This window comes from Pseudorca crassidens, chromosome 2 (genome assembly GCF_039906515.1).
Source record: "Pseudorca crassidens isolate mPseCra1 chromosome 2, mPseCra1.hap1, whole genome shotgun sequence".
NCBI lineage: Eukaryota > Metazoa > Chordata > Mammalia > Artiodactyla > Delphinidae > Pseudorca > Pseudorca crassidens.
This window is the reverse complement of record NC_090297.1, coordinates 34,210,413-34,237,834: the sequence shown is the minus strand read 5'-3', so window position 1 is coordinate 34,237,834 and position 27,422 is coordinate 34,210,413. Positions and strand designations below refer to the sequence as shown.

General features: G+C 36.1%; 1 protein-coding gene across 8 annotated transcripts in view; it reads left to right on the top strand.

Moving 5' to 3' along the window:
- Positions 1–27,422, top strand: part of FOXJ3 (forkhead box J3) — a 130,868-nt gene that overhangs the window by 45,010 nt on the left and 58,436 nt on the right. For all 8 annotated transcript variants that reach the window (XM_067725733.1, XM_067725730.1, XM_067725732.1 and 5 more), the window contains one exon: positions 3,978–4,052. In XM_067725733.1, coding sequence (XP_067581834.1) covers positions 3,978–4,052 — 75 coding nt within the window. The remainder of the gene's footprint in view (positions 1–3,977; positions 4,053–27,422) is intronic.

Here is a 27,422-nt window from a genome sequence, read left to right as displayed (position 1 = left end):
CTTCTTTTCCTTGTCTTCTTTTGGATTTGGAGTATTGTTTATGATTTCATTTTATCTTCACTATTATTTTATTAGTTACACCTCTTCCTAAATTTTGTTTTAAGATGTGATTACTCTAGGGTTTACCACCCACCTCTTTAACTTATCCCACCCTACCTTCATTATACCATTTTATGTATAGTGTAAGAACTTTATAAACCTTATACAGTTGACCCTTGAACAACCCGAGGACTAAGGGGGCACTAACCCCTGCACAGTCGAATGTATAACTTTACAATTGGCCCCCCATATCCATGGTTCCTCATCTGTGGATTCAGCCAACTTTGGATTGTATAGTACTGTAGTATGTATTTATTGGAAAAGTCCGCATATAAGTGGACCCATATAATTCAAACCCGTGTTGTTCATGCGTCAGCTGTACTTCTAATTCCCCTGAGCCAACCTTTGTGTTATTGTTATTGTACGTTTTACTTTTACATGTTATAAATCTCATAAATAATTGTTATATTTGCTTTAGACAGTTATCTTTTAAAGGCATTACAGATAAGAAAAAGTGATTTTTAAAATTTGCTTTCATTTTCACAGTTTCTGGAACTCTTTATTTCTTTTTGTAGATCCAGGTTTCCATTTGGTATCATACTTCTGCCTGAAGAACTTCCTTCCAATATTGCCAGCCAACTGGCGGTACAAGAAATGACTTCTTTCAGCTTTTGTTTGTCTAGAAGTCTTTATTTTGCCTTCATTTTTGAGAGATATTTTTACTGCATATAGAATTGACTTTTTTTTTCTCTTAGTGTTTTAAAGATGTCACTTTGTTGTCTTCTAACTTTCATGGTTTTTGAGACATCACTGTAATTCTAATCTTTATTTCTCTGTACATAATCTTTCTTTTTTTCTCTTGCTGCCCTTCAAGATATTCTCTTCATTTTGATTTTCAGCTTTTGGACTATAATGAATATAGTTGTGTGGATTTTTAATTCGTTCTGCTTGGTGTTCTCTGAAATTCTTGCATCTGTGATTTGATGTCCTGCATTACTTTTGGATGATTCTTGTCTGTTACATCTTCAAATTTTTCTTCTACCCTATTCTTTTCCATTTCTCCTTCTGGGACTCTAATTACATGTATTGTTCCACAGTTCTTGGATGATCTTTTTTTTTTTTGTATCTGTGTATATGTGCATGCCTACGTGCATGTGTGTTATTTTGGATAATTTCTATTGATCTAGCCTCAAGATAACCTGAGCCTTTCCCTAATTGGGTCCAGTCTACTGATGAACCATCTAGGGAATCCTTTATCTTTTATCATGTTTTTTATTTCTATCATTGACATTTGACTCTTTCTTATAGCTTACACATCTCTGTTGAAATTCCCCATCTCTTTATGCAAGTTGTGCACTTTTTTCTACTTGGTGCCTGAACATATTAGTCATAGCTTTTTAAAAGTTCTTGTCTGATAGCGTCATCTCTCAGTTGGGTTTTGTTGATTACTGTATCTCTTGACAATGGGCTTTTTTCTTTTTTCTTGCTTTTCCATGTGTCTTGCAGTTTTTGATTGAGTTCCAGCTACATGTGTAGAAGAATGGTAGAGATAGAAGTAAATGCTATTTGTACCTGTAAATGGACAAGCATCTTTTTTCACAGGCCATTTGTGTGGGGAGTCGAATTACACTCATCAGTAGTTGAGCTGGATTTGGGTTTTGTTGTTGGTACCTTTGCCTTTAGTATACCACAGACTTTACATTCCTCCTGCAGTAGACTCTTGTTACCTTGTGCTTGGGAGGCTTGGGTGCTGTAGGGTTTTCTCAGTTTTCCTGTTTTCTCTTTAGGTTTAGTTGTCTCTGCCCACCTTGCTACAGATAGGGGTCTCTGTCCATGCTCCTGCCCCTCCTCTCTCTGAAGGTTGTCACTACTTGTTATTCACTGCTGGGCTTGTGGTAGGGGCTGGTGTTTTTTTTTTTTGGTGGGGGGTGGGGTGTCTTGATCCAGCCTTAGTCTTATTCAGGCCGTTGGACTTGGGGGTGGGGCTTTTTCAGTGTTTTTTTTTTCCCTCAGCCAGGTTAGTTATCCTTGCTTATCCAGTTACCTTTGCGTGGGAGTTTCCTGTCCCTTTCCCAGCTACAGTCACCCTCCACCTCAGCATGGTGTATTGGTGTAGGATACTGGCCCCTGGGTAGTTTCTGACACTTGTCTCATAGGTAAAAGGATTTTGCTTCCTCCATCAGCAGGTCTTTGCCTGTATCCTGGGAAGGTGTTTCCTATCCCTCCCTAGAGGCAGAAGGGCTTTGTTTCCATTCTTTCCTCAGAAGTAATCTTTGCCAGAGCCCTGTGGGTGGGAAGTTTTGTTAACCCTACCTCAAACTTAAGTTTTTTGCTTTGTAAGATCTGTAGAAGGTGGTGTGGCTTTTTTCCCCCTCGTGGCCATCAGTTACCTCCTTCCTGCTTATGCCACAAAGGAGACTTTCTCTGTTTTCCTTTCCTGCCCCCAGTCTTTCTTGTGAGCATACGGTGAAGGTCCAAGAGCTTCTTCTGAGCTTGAGAGTGAGTGGAAATTTCCCTTGTGTCTGGGATCCTTGCTACTTTAAACTGATACCATGCTTGGCCTTTCAAATTTTAGCTAATTTCTTGGGTGCTTGGATGGTGGCCATCTCTTTCTCCCATATTCTGCCGAAAAGTGAGACAGTTTGTCCCCTTTCTCCTTGAATGGGCTTATCCCTCTTAGGAATTTTATTTGTTGGGCTGCTTTGCAACCTCAGCTCTCTGATGTGGCTTAAAAATAGACTTTTTTTTTGGCTTACCCATTGGTTTCTCATTGTTTGGGAGGGATCATCAGTCTTTGTAGCTGTTTACATTCCAGGTAGAGGTGGAACTCCCATTCATAAGTTTTAATTGATGTTTGGTAATAAGATAGGCTTGAATTTACATTCTCTGGTCATCTTTTAAAAACTTCTTTAATCCCAATATTGCCTCATGAGAGGCAAGTTTTAATGTAGGCATTGTTAGAGTTCCGAATTTTATATTAAAAATAAAATGACATTATGCCAAAAAATAACCCTCTGCCCAACATCCAATTCTAAGTAGTGGCTAAATGCAATTGGAGCCCCTCCACCAGATACCTGGCCATTTTGGAACAAACAAAATTATGAAATGGATTTTAGAGCATTTAATTAAGAAGAAATGGCCTTTGGGTATTTTCTGTAAAAGTTGTGGCATAGTCCTGTTTATTCATGAAAGATTTCCTGTTTCACAGATTCTCCAGGTCTCTAAGTGCGTTTTCCTTCCATCCAAGTTGTTTATTCTTCTTGCTACATTGAGGAACCTACATGTTCTTGCTGGCTTCTCTAGTCAGTGTCTTCCCATGTGGTTTTCTTTCTTAAATATTGTAGTGAGAACCTAATTGGTTTTTATGTACTCTTGTAATGGAGCAGTGACATTTTTTTGTTTATAACTTTTTAAACTCATTAAAAAGTGGTAACACATGTGCCTTGTAAATCATTTGAACATTGCAGAAAAGTGAATGGAGGAAAATAATCATCACTTATAATTCCATGTAGAATAACTCTTAGCATTTTGCATTATGGCTTGTTTCCAAGAATAAATAAATTAGCTAATAAATATATATATCACAATTAAAATCATAATATGCATACAATTTTATATTTGGTATTTAACGTTAATCACAGACATCTTCCTGCATCATTGAAAGGTCTTACTAAACATTTAAAATGGGACATATAGTCCATTATTTGGAGTTTTGCAAAATGCACTAGAAACTGTCTTTTCCAATAACTACTCCCCTTTGTAGCATTCATAATTTGAAAATCAGAAAGGTTTAAATTTGAAGCTCATTTAAAAAACTTATTCCATTTGTAATTGTATTCCAGTGCATAGAGATATTTAGGTTTCTGATTGTTTCTAAAGGGGGTTTTGGTTTTTGGATTCCAATGACCTTATGGCTTTTCTTTCTTTTTAAATTTCAGAATTCCATACGACATAATCTGTCGCTGAACAAGTGTTTCCTTAAAGTGCCTCGATCCAAGGATGACCCCGGAAAGGTAGGATTCATTTTCTTAAGATAAAATAATTGGATTCTTCGTTGTATCTGTTGGCATGTTTGAATCTGAGTTATATTTGTTATATAAAGAAAGAGAATTGGAATGAAAGCATTTAGGAACTCGTCTAGTTCATTGATAAGGAACCTTTGTGAAAGAGCAAGTCCTCCTTTACCCACCCTGCCCTATTCCACCTCACCTTACCTTACCCTTTTAGTTGATATGCTTCAAGGACCAGCCAGGCAGGGAGAGATTTCTTTTTAAGCAGTGAGAAGCTAGCTAGCTAGTATAGAGCTGGCCCTCTGTTATAGTTTGCTGTTTCTAATCTAGTTTTTGTTTGGTTATTTTCTTAAGTGTTATGCATTAAATTAAATTTGGCTTTTGAATTGCTTGTTGAAACCACAATTTATTATTACATAGAAGAAGAGAATCTGTATGTAATTGACAAGTGGAAGTAACTCTTACCCTGAAGTAAAATTTTCTCTGTTATATCCTTGTTTTCTTAGTTGCTGTTTTTTCCTCTTCATTCCATTTATCTTTTGCCATTGTTACATTTTTAGTATTTTATCTGCAGAAATGTCCCTTTTTTTTTGTTTCAAAGCCATGTCAAATACATGTGGCCTGAACTTGGTACTAGTTGCTTGGTTTCTAAAGCTCAGAGTACTTGCTTGGACCATATTTGGTTGTCATGATAAATTGTTAGTTAGATTAAGACTTTGAGATAGATTATCTTTTGTCAAGCACGCATTCTTTTTTGGATGGTTAGACTTCTTGTCATCTTCTTCAGGCTACTGTCCCTGGAAGAATTTTTCTAAAATGTAAGCCTGGTCATGTTATCACCCTGCTTAAAAGCACTCCCCAGTGTCCTGGGGATGTTTCTTTGTTATAAAATATCCTTTACTATCTTTTCCTTAATCTGCCTTTCTAGCAATGATTTTACCTCATTCAAGACTCACTGTGAGGAACTATCGATACTTGAGGTTTCCCAGACATGCCTTTCCTATGGTTTTCTCTTATTGCACAAACTCCCTCTACTTGTCTGCATACTCCTTGTTTTTTAAGATTGAGCTGCAACATTACCCTCTGAAGTTTTTTTGTTTTCACATACTTCAGCTGAGTTTGTTGTTCCATCTTTTGAGTTCCCGTTACTTTGTCAGCATCGTAGTAGTTCCTAACTGGTTTCTCTATCCTGGGGCTTAGTATCTCCAGTTTATAGTAGCCAGCCATCTTTCAGAAAGGTTAACCTAATCATATGGTCTCTTTTTTTAAAATCTTCATTGGTTATCTATTGCCTTTAGGTTAAAGTCTGAACTTAAGAGGGTAGGGACAGTATGTGTATTGTTCACTTTTTAGCCCCTGTTTCTTGCACAGTGGCTGGTGGCACTGAGGAGACACTCTTGTTGAATGAGTGAATGAACGTAAAGTTCACCCTTGAACAATGCGTGGGTTAAAGGCACTGACCCTCTGCACAGTCGAAAATCCCAAGTATAATTTATAGTCAGCCCTTGGTATAAACGGTTTCTGCGAATCCACAGTTCTACATCTCCAGATGCAACCAACTGCAATTGTAGTATTTAATGTTGAAAAAAATCCATGTATGAGTGGACCCGTGCAGTTCAAACCTGTGTTGTTCAAGGTCAGCTGTATTGTATCCTCTGCTAGACTGTTAACTTCTTGAGGTTGGGCATGGAGAGTTATTCATCTCAATTGTAAAGCAGGCACTCTTACATGATGAATGTTTTATAGCACCTTCTATGATCTGCCCCATCAAGTTGGTTCTCAATAAGATTGAATAGATTATTGTAATAGTCTTATTTGACCCAGTTTATTATTTGTCTGTATTCATAATTCTCTAAGATTGTGAATAGGAATTGGTGAAATTTTTCTTTCCTTTAAAGCAGGCTTATTATAAAAAAAGAGGAATTATAACTTTTTATATTTGCTTCATTACAATTTCTGATGGGTAGTGAGTGTATGTGAATCTGACTAAAAATCTTCTTAAACGAGTTTAGAGATTAGCTGTTTTATTAGAGTTCTGTGAAGATACTAATTGGAATCTGTAAACATTTGATTCAGATTTGATTTTTAAATGAGGTTAAAATCATTAAAAAAGAAAAAAACAACACCCATGAATGCTGAACTATATTATGTACTAAATTTTAACCAATTGGATATCTATTTTAAAAATCTTGTGCTGTTAGGTTTTTTTTTGTGCAGAACTTAAAAGCTTTTTCTACCTTTAATTAAATAATGTCATGGGGTAAGGCAGGTGAATAAGTAATACCATGTTATTCTTTGCAACTATTCATTTTGAATCAGGGTTGTCTTACTCCTGTGCAACCAAAACAGTACAGAAATAAATTGAATCCTGGGAGGTTAATAAAAGCTTTCAACTTTTACCATTAGTCTTTAATTTTAAAGTTTCATTTTTATCAAAACACATCATTGTTCTCATTGACTTTGGTGATTATAGTAAATTTACATTTGATATGATAAGTATCATACATTTATCACTGATGTGATAAATATCATACATTTGATAATACATTTCTACTAACAGTCATCTTTATTTTCAGTCTCAAGGTGAGATTTAAATACCCATTGTTCTTATTAATTTTGGTCAGAAGTAAATGTTGTAAATCTGATCTTATAAAATACATTTATATGAATAAAATCATTTTAGTTTTTGATATCAAAATAAGATTTTTGTTTAAAAAAGTTCTATTGCTTAAAAAAAGTTTTGAAAACCTCAGATCTGGCCCATTTTATAGATGAGGAACTAAGTAAGGCCAGTAAATGAGGAATGACTTGCCCAAGTTCAGTGTGGAATTAGAACCCAAGTGTATTGGCCAGACTTACTTGCAAGTCACAGAAACCTATTACAGACTAACTTAAGGGAGAAAATATCTGCAGGAAGGGCTGGAACTGGAGAGGATTCTTCAGTTGTATCACCGGAGATGTCTCTTTACATCCCTTAGTCCTGCTAGCTTCTCTGATGGCTTCATTTTCAGCCCAATTCGTGACAGAGATGGCCATCAGGAGCTTCTGGCATATATTCTACTAGTTTAGTAACCCTTAGCAGTGAGTGAGTGAGTGGTGCCCTCCCCACCAAATCCCCTGGAGTACCACAAACATCTTAGAATGAGTGCCCAACAAGCAGAATACACTTGGTTTCTTGGTTCCTAGACTGGTGTTTTTTCCACTATACCAGTTTTCCTTGAAAGGGAAGCCAAAATGTTAGTTAAGTTTTGGTACTTATGAATTGTTTTTTCTTTTTGTATTACAGTGTTTCCTGGCATTTGAGGAGCTTTTCCAAAACCACCCTCACCACAGTGGGAGAAAACCATTGAGCCAAGGTGGGGTGGGAGTAGTTTTTGGTCTTGGGTGATGGGTGTACTTTAACCCCTTAGGATTTTGCTACCTGCTGCCATGATCCAGATGGGTCCAAGAGGTAGAGTTAGAAGTAGCTCATACAGCTTCTTCTTCCCTATACTTTTATGGTATAACTCTGTTCAGTGTGTTACCAGGAGAAGTGTAGAAGCCAACTTCAACTTGAAAAGTATTGTTTAATTACAGGTGCTTTTATATGATTATTTATTCCTGACTCAATCCTTTATTTTCTAGAAGCTTTTGTCATAAAAGCCCTTAATATTTGATACTCTCCCATGTACATTGATGGTCTGAAATCCATTTTTCTCAGTTCCCTGAAACTAAATACAAACAGCTACATTATTGCTTTCTTTAAAAAGAAACCCAAAATGAAATTACATTTTGCATCCATAGCTCTGCTGCTTTTTTGGGGATAGATTTCTGTTTTCTTTTCCCTTGATTATAGCCCTGTTTCTGTATCCTGCAGTCTGTTTTTTTGTTTGTTTGTTTTGTTTTTTTGTTTTTTAATTCTGTCTCTTATCTCTCCTCTTATCATTAGCTTTGTTTTTTGTATTTTTGTCTGGTTTTTTGATCTAATTTTTTTGGTAAAAGCCTTCTTATTCTGGAATTCACAAATGCCTCTTAATTATCTTCAAGGTAAGTATTTTGCTCACATTATGGAAAGACAAATCCTATCAGCTAAATTCAGTTTTCTAAAAAACTAGAGTTCTCTTTTTTGCTTTCCAGCTTAATCTTTTCTCAACCTTGTTCCCTCTTCTCTGGCTCAGGAAAATGATACTTTGACTTTAAAGGAAATAAAAGATTATAAGAAGTAGTTTTAACAATTGCATAATTAAATAGCAGCAATTGGGCTCTAAGAGAAATGAGATGATAGCTAAGAAGTTTAAGACCCCCTGAAGGCCCCCTGCCTGGCCTGGGAGAGATAACTACAGTGAATTCATAGGAAGAAGAGGTTTTTGTTTTTTGGATGCTTTTTCTTCCCTGGGGTGGGGAGGTTGTAAGTGCTCAATGGCTGTGGAGATTGGGGGTCTCCTGGTTTGTGAGGAGACAGCAGCTCACTGCTAGAGAATTAACTTTTGGAAGTTCTGAGATTGTGATTATTTTCTACTCCTGCCCTCTGTCATAATGTAAGAGACCATAACATAGTTGACTGATTGCTTTTGTTCAAAGGGTATTCTTTTTTGGCCATGTTAGTATTGTGTTGTATTTATTTGTCAATTGTCTGTTATTTGTTAGTATCCTGTTTTGGTCATTTCATTTGTAAAGGGTTGTAGAAAGACTGGAGAGGTTTGAGAGAACATAAGATATAGCATTAAGTGATAAACAGTGTTGCAGGAATCATAGGTATGTACCTTGAAGAAGGAAGATAGTATTAAGTTTAATAATAGTCTTAAAGTAGATGTATGATTTTTGTAAGGAAGAAGTTGATGTCTTATCTGTGTCTTTGAATAAAACCAAGCAGGAAGTAGAACTTAAAGATAGGCAAGAGTTCTGTTGGACAGAAATAAGTACATCATATTATTGGAGTGAAAAAACACTCATAGGGTTCCCAAGGGAGGCTTTAGAGTTTGCCACTTCTAAAGCACTTCAAGGAGAGCAGAAATTATTACCCTTCGTAGTTTTAACTCATGATAGGTAAGAACTCCCTTTTGAAGGCTGAGAAGAGGACATGATCAAGAGCAACCCATCAGAACAAAGTTGAGATGGAATCAGGAATTAAGGGAATTAATGTAAGTACTAACATGAGGTCAAGAGTGAAGAAATGGGTTGATGCCAAGAGTGCATGTTAAGGCAGAAGTGGATTATGAATGTAAGGCGGTCAGTTAGACAAACCAGGGTTAGAAAACCCAGACTAAGCATTGAGAGAGGCATTCAGAGAGGATTTGAAAAATTGGGTTAGATAAGAGATGAGGGTCTGATTCAGAGAGACAACACTGCAGAAACAGAAAGTAGTGCTGGCACAGACCCTAACAATACACTGTTAGTCAAAGCAGTTTAGTTAGAGCTGCCTTTTACTTGCACATGCAGTAGTCTCTGTTCTTAAGGGTGGGAAATAACAGTTTGTTGCTGTTGGCCTTTTTTCTTTTCCAGATCTAAACTGCTTTTTAAAAAATAATTTTTTTGCCCTCAGATTAATTTTTTAAAAAATTATACATGGTAAAATTTACTCTTTGGCGTGTAATTCTAGTAGTTTGACCAGTGCATACAGTGTGAGCATCACCATGGTCAAGATACAGAACAGTATTGCCCCTTGATAGTCAGTGCCCCCCTGCTCCCACTCCAAGTCCTGGCAACCACTGATCTATTTTTTGTTCTTATAATTTTGCCTTTTCCAGAAATTCGTATAAGTGCGTCTCATACAGTAGGTGGCCTTTTGAGTCTGACTTCTTTCGCTTAGCATAATGCATTTAAGATCCATCTGTGCTGTTAGTATCAGCAGTTCCATTTTATTTCATATAGTTCATCTTATGGATTTACCAGTTTAGTCACCATTTGAAGAGCATGTGGGTTGTTGCCAGTCATAAGTTCATTTGAGCATCAAGTTTTTTTCTTTTAGGCTTAGATTCAATAGTTAATTTGATAAATACTGAGATACAAGACAGTGTTGAATTAACCTAAACTAGTAACATACAAGTCATACTATCTATCATATGTGAGTTATAGTAAATATTATATGAGTTATATAGTAAATATAGGTGAGCTGTCTGTCTCTTGGAAATCAGTTGTGATGTAGTAAAACCTTATTTATCTTCAACTTAAATAATTTCTAAAAAGATTAGGTTAAGGCACTGATGATTTAAAAACAAAATGTGGCCAACTATTAATTGCTTAATAGAATATACTGTTTTTAAGTATCCTTAACATTTAGAGAAACCATTTACTATACTACAATCAGTATACTAATTACATATTATTAATTTTTTTAACATCTTTATTGGAGTATAATTGCTTTACAGTGTTGTGTTAGTTTCTGCTGTATAACAGAGTGAATCAGCTATATGTATACATATATCCCCATATCCCCTCCCTCTTGCGTCTCCCTCCCACCCTCCCTATCCCACCCCTCTAGGTGGTCACAAAGCACCGAGCTGATCTCCCTGTGCTATGTGGCTACTTCGCACTAGCTAGCTATTTTACATTTGGTAGTGTATATATGTCCATACCACTCTCTCACTTCATCTCAGCTTACCCTTCGCCCTCCCCATGTCCTCAAGTCCATTCTCTACGTCTGAGTCTTTATTCCTGTCCTGCCCCTAGGTTCTTCAGAACCTTTTTTTTTTTTTTAGATTCCATATATATGTGTTAACATACGGTATTTGTTTTTCTCTTTCTGACTTACTTCACTCTTACATAGTATTTTTAATCCATTGATTAAGAGTGAGTTCCTTAATAATCTTTTCTGGGCAACACTTAGATTAATTTGATAATCAATGTAAAAGTAATAAAAGACTGTATTTGTTCAACAAGAATGTTCCAGAGACCTGAGCTGGCATTGGAATAGTTTTTTATTTATTTATTTATTTATTTATTATTTTTTTTTGCATTACGCGGGCCTCTCACTGTTGTGGCCTCTCCCGTTGCAGAGCACAGGCTCCGGACGCGCAGGCTCAGCGGCCATGGCTCACGGGCCCAGCCGCTCCGCGGCACGTGGGATCTTCCCAGACCGGGGCACGAACCTGTGTCCCCTGCATCAGCAGGCAGACTCTCAACCACTGCACCACCAGGGAAGCCCTGGAATAGTTTTTGTCCATACATTCATTCAGCCAGTTAGCCACCCAAGCTACCTGCCTTTGAGTGCCTACTGTGTATTGACTGTTGGTAGCCTATTTTTGTGGTCTGAGTAGAGTGATTATTAACCTGTTGCCCAAACTAGAAACTTCTGAGAATAAAAAGACATTTTTCTCAATTATGTATAGGCAATAGGTATAAACCAAAACTAAAACCGGGAAGGATGTTCACTCTGTCTATATGGTGCATGCAAATGCTGTACCTTGGAGTTGTGGGCAGCTACCCAGGAGCAGCACCCTAAGATGATGGAGGGTAAAAAAAAAAAAAAAAAAACCTATAAAATTGGATTGCCGTATCTAAACTGGGAGAGAAAAAACATTGAGACACATGGTCTGAAGCCAAAGAAGTCAGGGGCAAAAGGGATCCAGTACTATGTCTGAGGCTCTTGATACGGTGTGCACTGAGAGCAGAGAATAGTCTGTGATGATTCACTTTACCAATAAGCATATATACATGATAATATAGTTAGTTAAAACATAAAATTCACAGATTTAGCCATTTGGAATGGCTAGCTATTTATGACAGGGACTGCTTTCCCCAGGAATATGAAATTAATATTAACTTCTTGGGTTTATTTATATTTAATCAGATAATGGCATTTTTATTAGGCTGTTTCTAATCTAAGAGCTGTTAAAGAAAGGTCATATCAGTGTGTAGTAGAGCAGGGGGCTTTGTACTGACATAAAATTTCAGTCAGAAATTATTGGAATAATTAAAATGTACTTTATTTGAAGTGATATTTTGTAATGATGAAAATAAAGGCATTTAAGTCCATTGTTCATCTTTGACACATCTTGAAGTTGGCAGGTGATTCGGTTTTGGAAGATGTGTTCAGAGCTGGACAATTCTAGTTTGTGATCTTTCTTTGGGATTTTACAGACTAAGACATTGCCTTCTTCTCCAGGAGGACGTTAACTTGCTGTACCAGAATTGTTGATGTAAGTTAATAATAATGCCTACATTTGTATATAGCTTTACAGACTAGGGGGCTATTTTTTTTTTTTTTTTTTTTTTTTTGCCGTACACGGGCCTCTCACTGTTGTGGCCTCTCGCGTTGCGGAGCACAGGCTCCGGACGCACAGGCTCAGTGGCCATGGCTCACAGGCCCAGCTGCTCCGCGGCATGTGGGATCTTCCCAGACCGGGGCACGAACCCGTGTCCCCTGCATCGGCAGGTGGACTCTCAACCACTGCGCCACCAGGGAAGCCCAAGGGGGCTATTTTACATGCATTATCTCAATCTTTAAAACAAAGTTGTATTCAGGCCTCAGTTTTAGATAATGATCTTTAAGTCCATAGTAGATTTTTCCATAACAGATTAGTTCACGTAAATCTCATATAATGGAACGTCACATAAATGGAATCATTTGGTATATACTCTGTGTCTATCTTCTTTCATTCAGCATAATGTCTGTGATGCTATTGCATATGTCAGTTGTTTCTTATTATTGCTAAGTAGTATTCCATTGTATGACTATACCACAATTTTTTGTCCATTTATCTGTTGGTGGACATTTGGGTTGTTTTCAGTTTAGGGCTATTATGAACAAGCTACTAAGAAATTCTTATACAAGTTTTCTATGGACATATGCTTTTGTTTCTCTTGAATAATGGAAGGATTGTTATGTTAAAGGGTAGATGGAACATTAACTTGATAAGAAACTGCTAAATCTTTCTCCAAAGTGGTTGTGTATTTTACATTCCCAGTAGCAAGACATGTGAGTTCCAGTTGCTCCATATCCTGACTGACAGTTGATATCACCTATCTTTTTTGAAATTACTTTTTATTGGAGTATAGTTGATTTCCAATGTTGTGTTAGTTTCTGCTGTACAGCAAAGTGAATCAGTTATACATATACATATATCCACTTTTTTAAAGATTCTTTTCCCATATAGGTTATTACAGAGTACTGAGTAGAGTTCCCTCTATCTTTTTAATTTTAGTCATTTTAGAGGATGTGATGTAGTGTCTCATAATGGTTTTATTTTGAACTTTCCTGATGACCATTGATTTTGAGCATCTTTTTTATGTGCTTAGCTGTCATTTGTATATCTTCACTTCTTAAAGTTCTTTTAAAGTCTTTTGCAATTTTTTTCTTTTAAAATTTGGTTGTCATTATTACTGAGTTGTAAGAGTTTTATGTATATTTTAGATATGTCTTTTCTTGGATTTATATTGTGTAAACATTTTTTCAAAATGTGATTTGCCTTTTTGTTTTCATAATAATGTCTTAAAAAGAGAAGTTTTAGATTTGATGAAGTCTAATTTATTAATTTTTCATTTAATGATTAACGACTTGTGTGTCTTGTCCAGGAAATCAACCAAGGTCATAAATATTTTCTCCTCTGTTTTCTTCTGTAGGTTTTATAGTTTCAGTTTTTACATTTAGGTCTGTGATCCATTTCAAATTAATATTTATGTATGGAGTGTTTAATCTTCCTGTTGAATTGTTCTTTTATCTTTATGAAATGTTTTTCTTAATTTCTTCAAATACTCTTTGTCTTAAAACTTTATTTGTCTGATATTAATATAGCTACTAAAGCTTTCTTGTGCAACTTCATGGTATATTTTTTTCTAGTATTTGGCTTTTTTTTTTTTTTTTTTTTTTTTTTTTTGCGGTACGTGGGCCTCTCACTGTTGTGGCCTCTCCCATTGCGGGGCACAGGCTCCGGACGCGCAGGCTCAGCGGCTCCGCGGCATGTGGGATCCTCCCGGACTGGGGCACGAACCCGTGTCTCCTGCATCGGCAGGCGGACTCTCAACCACTGCGCCACCAGGGAAGCCCCTCTAGTATTTTGCTTTTAATCTATAAATGTCTTTGTATTTAAAGTGTGTGTCTTATAAACAGCATGTAGCCATTGACTCTTCCTTCTTAAATTCAGTGTAACAGTCTGCCTTCTAATTGGAGTGCTTAGTCTGTATTTAATATGATTATTGGTTTGGTTGTTCTTTTTTTTCCTTTTGTTTCTGTGTTGCTTCATTTTTGCAACCTTTGTGGTTAATCAAATATAGTATTCTGTTTTATTTTCTCTAATGACTTATTAGCTATATGCTCCTTTTCTTTATTTTTCAGTAGTCATTCTAGAGCTTAACAGTATGTATTATTAACTTATCAGAGTCTACTTTGATGTAATATTATACCACTTTTCACTTTACACCTCACACTTCATACCACTTACTACTTGCCTCTTCCCATCCGTTTCACAAGCGTAATAACCCTACAACAGTATAATTCCATTTATCTACCCATCCTTTTCTTTGTGCTGTTGTCATATCTTGTACTTCTCCTTGCATCATAAATCCTACCTTAGGATTTGTTTTATTTGCCTTAAAAGGTTAGTTGTGTTTTAAGGAAGTTATTTTGACTAAAATATTTTCCTTATTTTTTATCTTTTCTGATGTTCTTTTCTATAAATCCAAATTTCAATCTGATATCTTTCCCCTTTAGCCTAACAACATCCTTTGGCATTTCTTGTAGTGCAGGACTGTAGGCAACACATTTTGTAGGCTTTTGTTTACTTGCAAAGGTCTTTATTTCATCCTCATATTTTTGGGGGTGTGGAATATTGAGTTTTTTGGGTTTTCCCCATCTTTCAGACCTTTGAAGATGTTCCATCATCCTTGGTCTCCATTATTTCTGGAGAAAAGTCAGCTGTCATTTATAATATACTTTTATTTTCTTGTATGTAATATGCCCTTCCCCAGTCCTACCTCCTCTGATAGCGTTCAAGATTTTTTTCTTTATCTTTAGATTTAAGCAGTCTGTGATGTGCCTCAGTGTGGTTTTCTTTATTCTGCTTGGAATTTGCTAACCTAGGATCAATAAGAAGGGGTTTTCATCCAAATTTGAGATATTTTTGGTCATTATTTCTTTTAAAAAAAATATGGCCCCATTTTCTCTCCTTTGCTTTTAGTGTCCAATTAAAATATGATAGACTATTTGACATTGTTTCATAGGTCATTCTGGCTTTATTAATTTTCCTTTGTTCTTTTCCTTTTTGTTCCTTATATTGGGTACTTTTCACTGATCTAACTTCAAGATCTCTGGCTCTCTGACTCTGTTCTGTCACATCTGGTGAATTATTGGACTTTTTGTTTCTAGAATTTCCATTTGATCCTTTTTTGTGTATGTTAAGAGAAAATTGGTGAAATGAGTTTAACCATTTGCTTTGATGCTGGAACATTAGGGCTTCTGTGTTGTCTCCAGCCAGTTTGTGGACATGAGACATGCCTAGGAGCTTCTGCTTCACTGTGGATTTTTATAAGAAGAAGGTATGTAGTAGTGTCCTGATCTGTATAGGGTTTAGAACCTAATCCATTCTTTCATCTGATTCCTTACATCATCCCTGATGTTTTGAGATTCTGGGTTTTTATATGAAAACAAAGTAATTAGAAGAAATGAGATTTAAAAAAACAATTATTTTAATGATAAATAGCATGGATTATTGTGTCACCTCCAATTGTCTCCTTCCTCTAATCTCTGTTACCTTTGCTCCATCTATAACATTGCTGCCTTAAGCTGTGGTACACTAATAAACACACAGACCTACCTCTAATGCCACATTTTCAACCGTAGCCCTCAGCTTCATCTCCCTGAATTTTATATTGATGCTATACTGCACCATTGTTTTTGGATTTATGATGCAGTTAAATATCTTCATGTTGTTGCCCATACTCTTCATTGTATCTAGGTAGTCTTCCTTTCTATTTTACTCATTGTTTAATGCCCAGCTCAAGTGTCAGCATTACTCTGAAAGGAGGTAACCTTCCTTTTTCTCTTTGTTTCACCTTTTTCCTTCCTCCTTCCCTTCCTCCATTCCTGCTTTCCTTCCTCCCTCCTTCCCTATTTTCACCTCTTTCTTCCTTTTATTACCATAGTTCTTTGAATATACCACTGTTACAGCTCCTAAATGGTGTAGCTATCTGTATTTTGATCTATTCCACCCAGTTGTGAGTTTTTCGTTGACAAGGATTGGGTCTTTTTCATTTTCATAGGCCCGTAGCACCTAGCATAATATTTGATACATAGCAGATGTTTAATACATGTTTATCAAAAGAATAAACATGTCTTTTCCTAGTTAACTAAGAAGTAGCTGTTCTGTTCTTCTTAAGGAAACTTTTCTAATTGTATATTAATTCTCTTGCTGTTTTAAATTAAAGGCTGGTCTTTAGATGTTCTAGAAATTGTCACTTTGCTTCTTTTCACTCAGACCTTTTCTTTTGATCAGCAAGCCAGGGGTCAAGATAATTTATTTCACTTCTTAATATTAACTCACATATACTTTGAATTTGAGAGACTTTGGAGTTCCTATTCTTTGGGTGGGTGAACTGCTTGACTTACTCTGACATTAATGACTATTTAGAACTTTTATCAAGACTAACGTGGTCCAAAGGAAAGCCAGGAAACAGCTTGAAATCAAGAAACTTGAATTCTTTATGGACATTACCACCTACTTTGCTTTGTGACAAGTGACTTTTGACTCTGTTGGGTATACCACTATATTAGATTAGAGCTCCTTGATTCCAGTTTTTTTTCTTAATTAAAAAATATTTTTTATTGAGATATAATTCACATACCTTAAAATTTACCCTTTAAAAGTGTGTGATTCAGTGGTTTTCAGTATATTTGCAAAGTTGTGCAACCACCACTATCTAATTCCAGGACATTTCATTTTTAATTAATTAGTTAATTTCTTTATTGGCTGCGTTGGGTCTTCGTTGCTGCGCACGGGCTTTCCCTAGTTGAGGTGAGGGGGGCTGCTCTTCGTTGTGTCGTGCAGGCTTCTCATTGCAGTGGCTTCTCTTGCTGTGGAGCACAGGCTCTAGGTGTGCGGGCTTCAGTAGTTGCAGCACACGGACTCAGAAGTTGTGGCACGCGGGCTCAGTAGTTGCGGCATGTGGGCCCTTAGAGCGCGCGGGCTTCAGTAGTTGTGACGCGTGGGCTCAGTAGTTGTGGCTCGTGGGCTCTAGAGTGAATGCTCAATAGTTGTGGTGCATGGACTTAGTTGCTCTGCGGCATGTGGGATCTTCCCAGACCAGGGCTCAAACCCGTGTCCCCTGCATTGGCAGGCAGATTCTTAACCACTGCACCACCAGGGAAGTCCGACATTTTCATTTTATCAGTCCAAAAAGAAACCCACTTCTCATTACCAGGTACCCTCCCTCATCCTCCAAACTTCTGGCAACCAGTAATTTACTTTCCATCTCTATAGATTTGCTTATTTTGGACATTTTATATAAATGGAATCATACAATATGTGACCTACTGTGTCTGGCTTCTTTCATTTAATGTAAGGCTTTCAGGGTCATCTATGTTGTAGCATATAGCGGCATTTTATTCCTTTTTTATGACTGAATGATATTTCATTGTATGGGTATATCACAGTTGTTTATCTGTTCATCAGTTGATGGACATTTGGGTGGTTTTCACTTTGGGCTGTTATGAAAAATGCTATGATTATTTGTGTATAAGGTTTTGTAGGGCCGTAATGTTTTCATTTCTCTTGGACATGTTTTCATTTCTCTAGGAGTGGAATTGTTGGGTCATATGTTTAATCTTTTGTACTGCCTCGACTGTTTTCTAAAGAGGCTGCACCAGTTTACTCTAACAATTACGAGGCTTCCAGTTTTTCATATCCTTGCCAACACCTTTTATTGTGTGCCTTTTCTATTATAGCCATCCTAGGATGTGAAGTGGTATCTCATTGTATAATGGGCTTGATTTGCATTGCCCTGATGGCAGATGATGATGATCATCTTTTTATGTGCATGTTAGCATGCTCTTTGATAGAAATTGTAGGAGATGAGAAAGAATACTAGAAGATTAATACAAAATAATATGTCATCAAATAATGGAGGAGGGAATATTTCATATATATTTTATTTAACCCGTAGTATATCATCAGGGTCTGTTGGACCCAATTTCGTTTTTGAGTATGTATTTTGAGTGGTTCTAATTTGTTAAGATTTTTACTTTATGACTTTTATTCTTTATAAGAAGTCTTCCAAAGCACAATTAGAAAATTTATCATCATCTTAAGAATTATTTCATCATTACCCATCAGTTTTTCTCCATCATGCCCAACCACTAAAATAACAAGAATATAGCAGAATGATTGAATGACCTAGAAGGACAATGAAGTAACGAAATTATCACTATTATCCTTCAGTTTTCTTATTGTGTTGCCCAAAGTATAGCATCCTTCAAGAAGGTGTAATAAAAGTCTGTAGATGCCATTTAAGTCTAGTCTTTTTTTGTTTTTTTCCCCTTTAGTTTTCATTGAACATAGTTGAGAGTTTAGGTATTTTTTTCCTGCTCAAAATGGCAAAGAGATGAAAATTGACAGAGGAAAATTGTTTACTGTTATCAGTAGAATCAGAAGATAAATACAGAGAGCAACACTCTAATTATGATGGTGAAATTGAGTGGATGATATTATAGATTAGTTTTCCCAAACCCAAGAAATACTGAGTTAGTGATATATTTCTAACAACAAAAAGATACCTGCTATTCTCATCCATTTAGTCATTCAACAAGAAGGTGTTCATCATGCAGTACTTTGTGACTAGAATCTGAATCATCCCATTTTTCCCTAGGAAGTCGTGTTACAGTATTTTTCACCTTTTATGATGTTTGTGCACCAAAATTCACTTGATATGGTTCATAAGTGGACAGATCCTGAAGTCTGATGTGTAAACAGAAGTGCTTACAAGGAAATAACTGATATAGAAATGAAAACATTAATTGGATTCATCATTCTATTTGGGATTTATAAACCAAATATGAAAATGTTTTTTGCAGTTATGGAGCAGAGATGGCCATCCTTCAACAAAATTCTGAGCCATCAAAAATTACAAATGTATTATTGCATTTTGAAAAGTAGAAGAAGAACAAGAAGTAATAATATGCTAGAATCTATTAAATATATATTTCTAATCTGGAATCAGCATTGCCTTTTGATAGCAAAATATAAGAAAAAAAACCCCACAAGTAATAAAGTAGAACATTTTAGAGATTGGAAATCTGGAATCAGTATTTACAAGATAGATGTTTTAGTTTCATACACGACAGTTTAAGCACTTACATTCAAAAGATACTGACCATTTGATATACATACCTTCAAAACCAGAAAAATTGACTGTTTTAAATATGTATTATATATATAAAATAGAAAGTTTGGGTTTGCTATGTTTATTTTTTTGGGGGGGTTTGATATGTTTAAATTCCTACTAAAATATCTCATACAAGGTTTTTTTCCACAATCCTTTTGTTATTTATTCTGTAAATTATTTGCAAAGTGACTTAACTATAAACAAGAAGTGTCTGTTGGACACAGGTGGTAAATAAATGCTGATGACTAGTTTTCCTGATGTACACTTAGGGCTGATTGTCATGATTACTCTATGAAAGAGATATGAGGAAAGTGGATCAAAGGTTTTGTAACTTGTCCGAGGTTATCGAACCAGATCTGGGATTTGAATCCAGGTCTGTGGGTTAATAGATGATCTCTTCAGGATATCACATGACCTTTTAAGTATTGTATAGGCATACATCATTTTATTGTGCTTTGCAGATACTGCATTTTTAATAAATTGAAGGTTTGTGGCAACCCTGTGTTAAGCAAGTCTGTTGGGCACCATTTTTCCAACAGCATTTGCTCACTTCACGTTTCTGTGTCACATTTCGATAATTCTTGCAATATTTTAAGCTTTTTCATTATTGTTATAATTGTGGTGGTGATTTGTGATCAGCGGTCTTTGATGTTACTCTTGTTTGGGGTACCATGAACCATGCCCACATAAGACTGCAAATTTAATTGATAAATGTTGTTTGTATCCTGACTGTTACACTTACTGGACTTTCCTGCATTTCTCTCTCCCTCTCCTTGGGCCTCCCTATTCCCTGAGACACACCAATATTGAAGTTAGGCCAGCTGATAACCCTACAGTGGCCCCCAAGTATTCAAGTGAAAGGAAGAGTTGCACATCTCTCACTTTACATCAGAAGCTGAAAATGATTAAGCTTAGTGAAGAAGGCATGTCGAAAGCTGAGATAGACCAAAAGCTAGGCCTCTTGTGCTGAACATTTAGCCAAGTTGTGAATGCAAAGGAAAAGTTCTTGAAGGAAGTTAAAAGTCCTACTCCACTGAACATACAAATGATAAGAAAGTGAAATTACTGATATGGAGAAAGTTGTAGTGGTATGGATAGAAGATCAAACCAGCTACAACATTCCCCTAAGCCAAAGCATAATCCAGAGCAAGGCCCTAACTCTCTACAGTTATATGAAGGCTGAATGTGGTGAGGAAGCTGCAGAAGAAAAGTTTGAAGCTAGCAGAGATTGGTTCGTGAGGTTTAAGGAACAAAGCTGTCTCTATAACATCAAAGTGCAAGGTGAAGCAGCAAGTGCTGATGCAGAAGCTGCAGCAAGTTATGTAGAAGTTCTGGCTAAGATAATTCATTATGTTGGTGACAGTAAACAATAGATTTTCAGTGTAGACAAAACAGCCTTCTATTGGAAGAAGGTGCCGTCTAGGACTGCCATAGCTAAAGAGAAGTACTGCCTGGCTGCAAAGCTTCAAAGGACAGGCTGACTCTCTTGTTAGGAGCTAATGTAACTGGTGGATTTAAGTTGAAGCCAGTGCTCATTTACCATTCTGACCACCAAGGTACATCTGCTAACAACATGGTTTACTGAATATGTTAAGCCTACTGTTGAGACTTACTGCTCAGAAAAAAAGATTCCTTTCAAACTATTACTGCTCATTGAAATTGTACCTGGTCACCCAAGAGCTCTGGTGGAGATGTACAATGAGATTAATGTTGTTTTCATGCCTGCTAATAACACAACATCATTGTGCAGCCCATGGATCAACAAACAATTTTGACTTTTAAACCTTACTATTTAAGAAATATATTTCATAAAGCTATAGCTGCCATAGTGATTCCTCTGATGGATCTGGGCAAAGGAAATTAAAAGTGTTCTGGAAAGGATTCAGCATTCCATATGCTTTTAGGAACACTCATGAATTCACTGGAAGAGGTCAAACATCAACGTTAACAGGAGTTTGGAAGAAGTTGATTCCAACCCTCATGGATGGCTTTGAGGGGTTCTAGACTTCAGTGGAGGAGGTAACTGCAGATGTGGAGTGGGAACATCAAGAGAACTAGAATTAAAAGTGGAGTCTGAAGATGGGACTGAACTGCTGCAAACTCTTGACAAAACTTTAATGGTTGAGGAGTAGCTTCTTAGGGATGAGCAAAGAAAATGGTTTCTTGAGATGGAATCTACTCCTGGTGAAGGTGAAGATTGTTGAAACAACAGCAAAGGATTTAGAATATTACATAAACTTAGTTGAGAAAACAGCAGCAGGGTTTGAGAGGATTGATTCCACTATTGAAAGAAATTCTGTGGGTAAAATCCTATCAAACAGCATTGCATGCTACAGAGAAATTGTTCATGAAAGGAAGAATCAATTGATGGGGCAAACTTCATTATTGTCTTATTTTATTAAATTGCCACAGCTACCAGCAACTACTACCCTGATTAGTCAGCAGCCATCAACATTGGGGCAGGACCCTCCACCAGCAAAAAGATTATGACTAGTTAATGGCTCAGATGATGGTTAGTATTTTTTAGCAATGAAGTATTTTTAAATTAAGGTACATACATTGTTTTTTTAGACATAATGATATTGCACACTTAATAGACTATAGTGTAAACATAACTTTTATATGAACTGGGAAACTAAAAAATTCATGACTTGCTTTATTGTGATATTCATTTTATTGCAGTGGTCTGCAGCCGAACCTGTGGTATCTCTGAGGTATGCCTGTAGTACTTTTGTTGGAATTCAGCATTGTATATTACTTAGAGAAACCTTTATGGGGAGCTTGCCTTGAAGTGAAGGAAGTGAAAGAGATTGATGTCAGTATGGCTTAGGTAAGAGTTGGAGTTAGCTCCTGAATCAGGTGGAACAGGTGGCCCAGATAGTGGATTTAGCAGACACAAATTTCAAAACAGCCATTATAAATATGTTGAAAGAATTAAAATAAAACATATTCTAATAATGAATGAATGAATTGTAGAGCTGAAAAATGCAATAACTAAATGAATAGTTCACTGAATGGCCTTAACAGAATATTGCATACAGCAGAAGAAAACATCAATTGATCAGGAACATCTAAGAATTATAAATGTATGTGCCCAAAAGTAGAGCTTCAAAAACACCAGACAAAAACTACAGAACTAAAAAGAGAAATCAACAAATCCACAGACTTTTAATTGTGTAGTTGATGTGGTATATTATATAAGTTTCAGGTACTCCATTTATAGTTGTTATAAATATTGGCTATGTTCCCTGTGCTGTATAATATATCCTTGTAGCTTATTTATTTTATACATAGTAGTTCCAACCTCTTAAACCCCTACCCCTGTCTTGCTTGTCCCCACTTCCCTCTCCCCACTGGTAACCATTAGTTTGTTTTCTATATCTGTGAGTTTATTTCTTTTTTTAATATCTACTAGTTTGTTTTATTTTTTTAGATTCCACATATAAGTGATAAAATACAGTATATGTCTTTCTCTGTTTTATTTCACTAAGCATAATAACCCTCCAAGTCTATCCATGTTGTTGCAAATGGCAAACTTTCATTCTTTTTTATGGCAGGGTAGTATTCCATTGTGTATGTATGCCACCTCTTCTTTATCCATTTCTATGTTGATGGGCACTTAGGTTACTTCCATATCTTGACCATTGTAAATAATGCTGCTATGATCATTGGGGTGCATGTATCTTTTGAATTAATGTTTCCTTTTTTTTTTTTTTTTTTTTTGTGGTACGCAGGCCTCTCACTGCTGTGGCCTCTCCTGTTGCGGAGCACAGGCTCCAGATGCACAGGCTTAGTGGCCATGGCTCACGGGCCCAGCCGCTCCGCGGCATGTGGGATCTTCCTGGACCAGGGCACGAACCCGTGTCCCCTGCATCGGCAGGCGGACCCTCAACCACTGTGCCACCAGGGAAGCCCTATGTTTTCATTTTTTTTAATACATATATACCCAGGAGTGGAATTGCTGGATCACATGGTAGTTCTACTTTTAGCTTTTTTGGGGAACCTCCATACTGTTTTCCACAGTGGCTGCACCAATTTACAATCCCACCAACAGTGTACAGGAGTTTCCTTTTTTCCACATTCTCTCCAGCATTTGTTATTTGTGGTCTTTCTGATGATAGCCATTCTGACAGGTGTGAAGTGATATCTTGTGGTTTTGATTTGCATTTCCCTGATGATTAGTGAAGTTGAGCATCTTTTCATGTGCCTATTGGACATCTGTATGTCTTTGGAAAAATATTCAGGTCTTCTGCCCATTTTTTTATCAGGGTTTTTTTTTTTTTGATGTTGAGTTGTATGAGCTGTTAAGTTGATATTAATCCCTTCTAAATGATGAAATTTTACAGACGCATGTTTTCTGACTAGCAGAATTAAATTAGGAATAAAAAACAAAAAGATGCTTAGAAAATCTCAAAAGTTTAGAAATTTATATAGTTTTAAAGTACCTCTGGGTCAAAGAAGAAATCATAAGGGTTATTAGAAAATATTTTGAGCTGAGTGATGAGAGCAGAAAATATCAAAATTTAAATGCTTTTAGTTGAAAAATAAGAAGGGTCCAAAATCAATTACTTAAGCATGTATCTTAAGAAGTTAGAAAAATAAGAGCCAGGTGAGTCCAAAGTAAGTAGAAAAGAGGAAATAATAAAGGGAAATCAATAAAACAGAAAATGAACAAAAAAGCAATGAAACAAGAAGCTAAAATATTTAAGGAAAAAGCAATGCCAGTCTTACAGAAACTCTTACCACCACCCCCCGTCCCCCACAAAAAAGTGGATGAAGGAACAGTTTTCAGTTTATTTCATGAGGTCACCATCACTATGATGGCAAAGAAATAATAAGAAAAGTACAGAACAATATCTTTGTGAACATAGACCCAATAATCTTTGAACATAGACCCAGTAATCTTTAACACAATATTAGCAAATTAAATTTATTGATATATGAAAAGGAGAATGCATCATGACCAGGAGGGATTTGTCCCAGCAGTGCAGTGCAGGTTAAAATTTAAAAACCTATTGATTTAACTCACCATGTGAGTAGAAGAAAACTGAAAAATCATGTTATCTCAAGTGTAGAAAAGTTTGACAAAATTTGACACTCATTCAGCACACTAGGAATAAAAAGGAATTTCCTTTATTTGATAAAAGGCATCTATAAAAAACCAAGTTTATATCATATTTAATGGTGAGACACTGAAAGCTTTTCCTCTGAGGTTGAGAACAAACAAGAATGCTTGCATTCACTGTTATTCAACCTTCTGTTAGAGGTCCAAGCCAATGGAATAAGGCAAGAAAAAAAATAGAAGACATCCAGTTTGAAAAAGAATAAGTAAAATTTTCTTTGTTTGCAAACAACTTTATTGCATATGTCGAAAATCCTAAGGAGTCTATGGAATAGCCACTAGAAGTAATAAATGAGTTTAGCAAAGTCGCAAGATACAAGGTCAGTATAATTTTTTTATGCTACCAACTAATGGTTGGAAAATAAAGCAATTTCATTTACAATAGCATCCAAAATAATGAAATACTTTAGTGATATGTTTTAACAAAATATATGCAGACATGTTTACTGAAAACTGTAAAACATTACCGAGAGAAATAAAACAAGACCTAAGTAAATGGAGAGATATAGCATGTGGAAAAGAGGACATATTGTTAGATGTCAGTCTTCCTCAAATTGATTTATAGAGTTTAAAAGTCCTAGCAGACTTCTTTTTCTTTCTTTCTTTTTCTTTTTCTTTTTTTTTTTTTTTTAGAAATTGACAAGCTGTTTCTCATAGTCATGTGGAAATGCGAAGGACCTAGACCAGGCAAAACAATTTTGAAAAAAACCAAGGTTGTAGGACTTACAGTGCTTGATTTCAAGACTTTCTATATAGCTACAATAATCAAGACAAAATGGTATTAGCACAAGGGTAGACATGTAGATCAATGGAACAGACTAGAGTTCAGAAGTAGACTCACGTATATATTCATCTGATTTTTGATAGAGATGCCAGTGTAATTCAATGGGGAAAGGACATAGTCTTTTCAAGAAATAGTGTATACCTTGGTGAAAGAAAAATTTGTATTGATCCTTACCTCACACTTACACAGAAACTTAACTATATATCTATCTCTGACAAAGGACTTGCTATTTAAAAAGTATAAAAAAAATCCTTGTAACACAAAAAACAAAAAATCTTATAAACCAAATAAAACATGCAGCAAAATTTATGAATAACTGCTTCACAAAGGATAATACATGGATGCCAGTAAGCACTTGCAAAGATGCATATCAACATTATTATGGAAATGCACACAAAAATCACTGAGGTACAACTATACATCCACTAGGATGGCTGTAATTGAAAAGGCTTAAAATACCAAGTATTGGCAAAGACATGGAGCAACTCGATTCTTACATTGCTAATAGTAGTAGAAAATAGTGTGACGGTTTGAGTTTATTTATATGAAATTTTATAAAATGCAAAACTATAATAATAGGAAGCAGATGAGTAGTTGTATGGGATGGACATGTGGGGGCAAAGGAGGAGGGGTTGCTTGTTGAGTCACACAAAGGAGCTTTTTAGGGTGATGGAAATGTTCTTTATCTTGATTTTGGTGTTAGTTGCGTGCATGTATACATTTGTCAAAACGCCTTTAACTGTATGCTTAAAATGGGTGCACTTTATTTTTTAAAAAAATATACTTAAGTAAAGTTGACTTGAAAAAATAAAACCAGAAAACAGAAAACTGTTTCTTACTTGCTCCACATAAGCCTAGAGGAGTAGGCCCTACTCTGGGAAGGAATGTGTGTTTGTTGATTGGCTGTATTTAAGCAGTTCAGTTTCTGCGAGAAATATTGTTTAATATGGAAGAGAAAAGGTAGCTGCTTTTTAAAGGTAGCTGAAAGGGATTTTTTGTGTGTGTGGTAAAATATATATAACATAAAATTTACCATTGTAATCATTTTTTTTTCTGATTAACTTTTTTTTTCCCACATCTTTATTGGAGTATAATTGCTTTATTTATAATGTTGTGTCAGTTTCTGCTGTACAACAAAGTGAATCAGCTGTATGTATACATATATCCCCATATCCCCTCCCTCTTGAGCCTCCCTCCCACCCTCCCTATCCCATCCTCTAGGTCATCACAAAGCATTGAGTTCATCTCCCTGTTGTAGTCATTGTTGTTAAGTGTATAGTTCGGTGGCATTAAGTCCATTAACACTGTTGTGCAACCATCACCACCATCCATCTCCAGAAGTTGTTCATCTTCCCAAACTGAAACTCTGTACCCATTAAACAATAGTTCCCCATCCTCCCTCCCCCCAGCTCCTGGCAACCACCATTCTACTTTCTGTCTTCATAATTTTGACTGTCTAAGGTACCTCATGTAAGTAGAATTACAAAGTATTTTCCTTTTTGTGACTGACTTGTTTAACTCAGCATGTCTTCAGGGTTTACTCATGTTATAGCGTACATGTGTCAGAATTTCCTTCCTTTTATAGAGTGAATAATATTCCATTGTATGTGTGTACCATATTTTATTTATATGTTCATCCATCGATTGACACTTGGGTTGCTTTCACGTTTCAGCTATTGTGAATAACTTGCTATGAACATGAGAGTACAAATATCTATTCAAGTCCCTGCTTTTGATTCTTGGGTATATACCTTAAAGTGAAATTGATAGATCATACGGTAATTTTATGTTTAAGTTTTTGAGCAACTGCCATAACATTTTCCACAGTAGCTGTACCACTTTATATTCCCACTAGCTATGCACAAAGGTTCCAGTTTCTCCACATCCCTGCCAGCACTTGTTATTTTCTGTTTTATTGATGATAGATATCCTAATGGGTATCAAATGTTACCTTGCAGTTTTGATTTGTGAAGGGAAGTTTTAAGTCATTTAATCCAAACGGGTGAGTTCACAGGTGAAACTCAGATAATAGGTTAGCAAGAGCCACTAGGTGGAAGATTTTACAATTTCTTTTGTGAATCATTTCAATTGCTTTTGCATTTGAGCTTTCAGGGGGTTTTTGGGTTTTTTTTTAAGTATAGTTGATTTACAGTGTTATGTTAGTTTCTGGTGTACA